Source organism: Porcisia hertigi, chromosome 34 (genome assembly GCF_017918235.1).
Source record: "Porcisia hertigi strain C119 chromosome 34, whole genome shotgun sequence".
In the NCBI taxonomy this organism is placed as follows: Eukaryota; Euglenozoa; class Kinetoplastea; order Trypanosomatida; family Trypanosomatidae; genus Porcisia; species Porcisia hertigi.
The window spans coordinates 427744-431534 of NC_090593.1; the positions used below are offsets into that span (position 1 = coordinate 427744).

At 61.8% G+C, this 3791-nt stretch overlaps 1 protein-coding gene across 1 annotated transcript; it reads left to right on the plus strand.

Annotated features, from left to right (window-relative positions):
• On the plus strand, positions 1-1941 carry JKF63_01695 (uncharacterized protein; the record flags this gene model as incomplete). Its single annotated transcript, XM_067897741.1, has 1 exon — positions 1-1941. The coding sequence occupies one exon, from the start codon at positions 1-3 to the stop codon at positions 1939-1941; it is 1941 nt and encodes a 646-aa protein (XP_067753898.1).
• Positions 1942-3791: the final 1850 nt, after the last annotated feature.

Consider the following 3791-nt stretch of genomic DNA (forward strand, 5'->3'; position numbering starts at 1 on the left):
ATGCTGGGCCAGCCAACGCGTCGCTGGCCGTTGGCGGCGGCGGTCTCCTCCGTACGAAGCGCCGCTGCTGCCACCTCATCGGGCGGCGTGTCGCGCAAAGTGGCTTCGTCGGCCGTGAAGCGGTCCACCTTTGCTCAGCCGGGGCTGGATGGAATGCGTGTCGCTGCGTACGCGCCTGTTGAACCAGGTGCCCCGTCCTCGCAGTGCCGGCTGCCCGTGGCCCATGGCCGTGTCGTCGCGCAGCTGTCCTCTCTTGTGTTTGCAGTCGACTTCATGGACATTTCACCACCCTCTCCTGTGTCGCTAGGGTCGCGTATCTACGTTGCCTACGAGCACGATGGCGTGGCCGCGCCGTCGCAGCCTGGCGATGAGGGCGTGGATGGTGCGCGGAGAAGCGGCCTCTTGATGGGCGGCGTCGTTGTGTGGGTGAATCCGAACGGCACATTAGGCGTCCTTTTGGACATTGGCAAAGTGGACCTGGCTGTCCCACCGGAGAAGATAGCGGTGGTGGAGGGCGTGTGCAAGTTCCTGAGCCACCCTCAGTACCTGCAGGTTGTGGAGTGGCTGCGCTCCGCGGGGCTCTCGGAGGGCGACAGGGTTGAGGGCACCGCGTGCATTTTATACCACAGCGGCTGGCGCGCAGAGCGTCTCTACCTGCTGGAAGCCTCCGACATCGACCGCATGACGCACCTGTCCCAGAGCGCCCGCATGTCGCTCATGGAGAAGGCGGAGTGGCAGCGTGATCACCACCGTCAGATGCGCAGCATCTACAAAGAGCGCGTAAAGGAGCGGGATCGGCGGTACATGTCGGCCAAGTACGCTGGCATCCTCTCCGCTAGCGTCGCCTTCTGCGGTGCCTTCTCGCTGTTTGGGTGGAACTACAAGAATTACCTGACGCACCAGCGCTCCTACCAGATGCGCTTTGCTGTGAAGACGCTTTGCAAGAAGGTGCCACCAGAAACACCAGCCGCGACGGCTGTGAGAGCATCGGCGTCATCTTCTGCGGCACCGACGTCAGCCGACACGGCCACGTCATCGTCGTCGACCAGCAACTCGGCGAGCTCTGCGTCGGAGCACATTAGCCGGGTTTCTGAGAAGCGCTGGATTCGGCAGGTGTTTCACCGGCTGGACACAGCGCACCCTCGTATTGTGGTTCTCACTGGGTGCCTTGGGTGTGGCAAGAGTGCGCTGTGCCGCGCTGCGATCCGCGAGGAGGACATGCTCGGCGTTTTTGTGGATGTGGGCAACACGGAGGATCCACTGCGTAGCGTGATCAAGGCGCTTGGTGTGCCGCACGTCGAGGCCTGTGGCGATCCACTCGACTTCATCTCGGAGGCATGTTACAAGGTCAAGTCTGTGATGAACGGCAAGACGCCCGTGATTGTGCTAAAGCTGCGCGCGGGCAGCAGCCTGTCGCACGTGTACAACGAGGCGATGACGCTGGCGTGTGATCGCCGCATGTGCCACATTGTGGTGGAGCTGCCACTCGAGTCACTGACCATGACCAGTACGTCGCTGCCCCGGTTGGACTTCTACACGGTCCCCCACTTCAGCCGTTCGCAGGCGTACGAGTACGTTCGGCATCGCGTCGACGCTCTCGATATGGAGGTGTTTCTGGACATTGTGGGTACGAACAGCAACGACCTGGACGAGCTGCTTGCCGCTGCCCATCAGCGTCGCGTATCGCCGGCGGAGTACGCGAACCAGCAACTTCTCAAGGCCATGCGTCAGCTGCAGGCGGCGTGGGGCGATGACGCTCAGCTCAAGACGGCTGTAAAGCACTTGGCGCAACTGCCATACGATGAGGGTCAGCACGAGGGCCTCGACGACAGCAGTTTCAACCACCCATCCCTGCGCGATGTTATCTTGTACAACCCTGTGCAGGATGTTTGGCTCTTTAAGAGCCAAGTGCTGCACACCGCCGCCTCTTGCTTGCTATGAGGTGGGTCCATACAGCGAGGGTGGAGTGAGCACTGGGGCAGGCAACTGCGCGCGCGCGTGTGTGTGTATGTGTTGGCCTTTTCACTTCTTCTTGCCTTTTCTTCCGCCAACACCACATCTTGTGTTTTGGATTCCAGCGATGGTGCGTATTCTTCTCCCATAACACCGCTCTCGGCCTCCCCCCGCGTTTCTTTTTGCGGATCAAAAACAAACACGGACCCCCTCTCTGTGCGCCTTCCCGCTTGGCTCTCCCTCCATCCTCCCCTAGGCGTGGAGCCGGCTAACTCGGTCACTGAATTCTTCACCTGCGTGTGCGCTCGCACACAGACGGCAGGCCGGCATGGCTGGTCGCCCGCGCGTGGTTGTGTGCGTTTGGGTGTTCGATGCAGTGAGATCACTGCACTGTCGCGGCGAGGGCGCACGCGCATCGACACTGAGGCGGTGCTCCGACGATTCTCTCTTCTGTGACAGCTGAGAGGTCTGCCAACACGCGCGCATCTGACAAACGTGCGCGTTGGTGGAGAGGTACGTTGTGTCGTGTGGGGCCGGGCTGCTTCCATCTGTATCTGTATCTGCACTCTCCGCTCTCGTTCTCCAGTGCACAAGGAGCACTGCTCCGACGACACAGCGCTCCAATGCGGTACGGACCGTTTCGATTGAGCTCGAGCTTCCGCCGTGTCTGCTTAGCGGTGAGCCGCGCTGCCTCTGCGCACTGCGACGGCTCTGGATTCTCCGTTGGTATCGCTTTCCCTGGAGCACCGACGCCGACGGCACGATTGCATCCGCCTGTGTGCGCCTTGCCGGAACCGCCCTTGTCGGCACCACCGCTGCCGCCGCTGCGAGGCGCACTTGAGCGAGGCACGGTGGTAAAGGCTTTTTTCGAGAACAGCGCGAGCGCCGCTGTTGCCCCGATCGCGGGCGGCACGATAGACGCCAAAGTTGCGGGCACCGTGTACGCCGTTCACCTGCAGCACCTCTTTCTGTCACCGATCATCGAGGTCGGCTCTCGCGTCTACGTTGAGCAGGGCAGGGACGAGGAGTACGCCGGCGTCGTGGTGGGTGGCATCGTGGTCCGCGTTAACGGCAACGGGACGTGCGGAGTTCTGCTCGACAACAACAGCTTCGATATGGCTGTTCCCGCGGGGATGGTCGTCCTATGCGAAGGCCGAGCCAAGTTTGTGAATAACGCCGAGTACCGCGAGATTGTAGAGTGGCTGCGCAAGGCCGGTGTGTCACGACGGGCACACGAGGAGAGCATTGCGTGTGTCCTTTTCCAGCGCGGCTGGCGCGTCGATAGGCTTTACTTACTGAAGGCCTCCGACGTGCACTGCCTGACGCACATGCCCAAAGCTGTGCGCATGTGTGTGCTGGACCGATCTGAGTGGCAGCGAGACCACCATCGCCAGATGCGGCAGCTGTTGAAGGAGCGGGTCAAGGAGCGGGACTTGCGCTACAGGCTCACCAAGTACAGCGGCGTGGTGAGCGCGTCCATGGCGCTTCTCGGCATCGCTTTTGCATTTGGGTGGAACTTGAAGAATTACCACACGCAGCAGCGTGCGTATCAGCGGACCATCGCTGCCATGACGCTCGCGCAGACGTTGAATCGCAACCGCAGCTCCTCGCAGGAGGCCGCCTCGGTGATGCATAACTTTGTGCCGCGTGACCGAGAGGAGAATGCGGTGCGGCGGGTACTGCACCAGCTCGACACGGCGCATCCCCGGATCATTGTCTTCACCGGCTTTTACGGCTGCGGCAAGAGCACGGTCTGCCGCAACGCCGTACTGAAGGAGCGAGTTCCGGCTGTGTACGTCGACATTCGTGGCGCCGAGGACACGCTGCGCAGCGTCGTC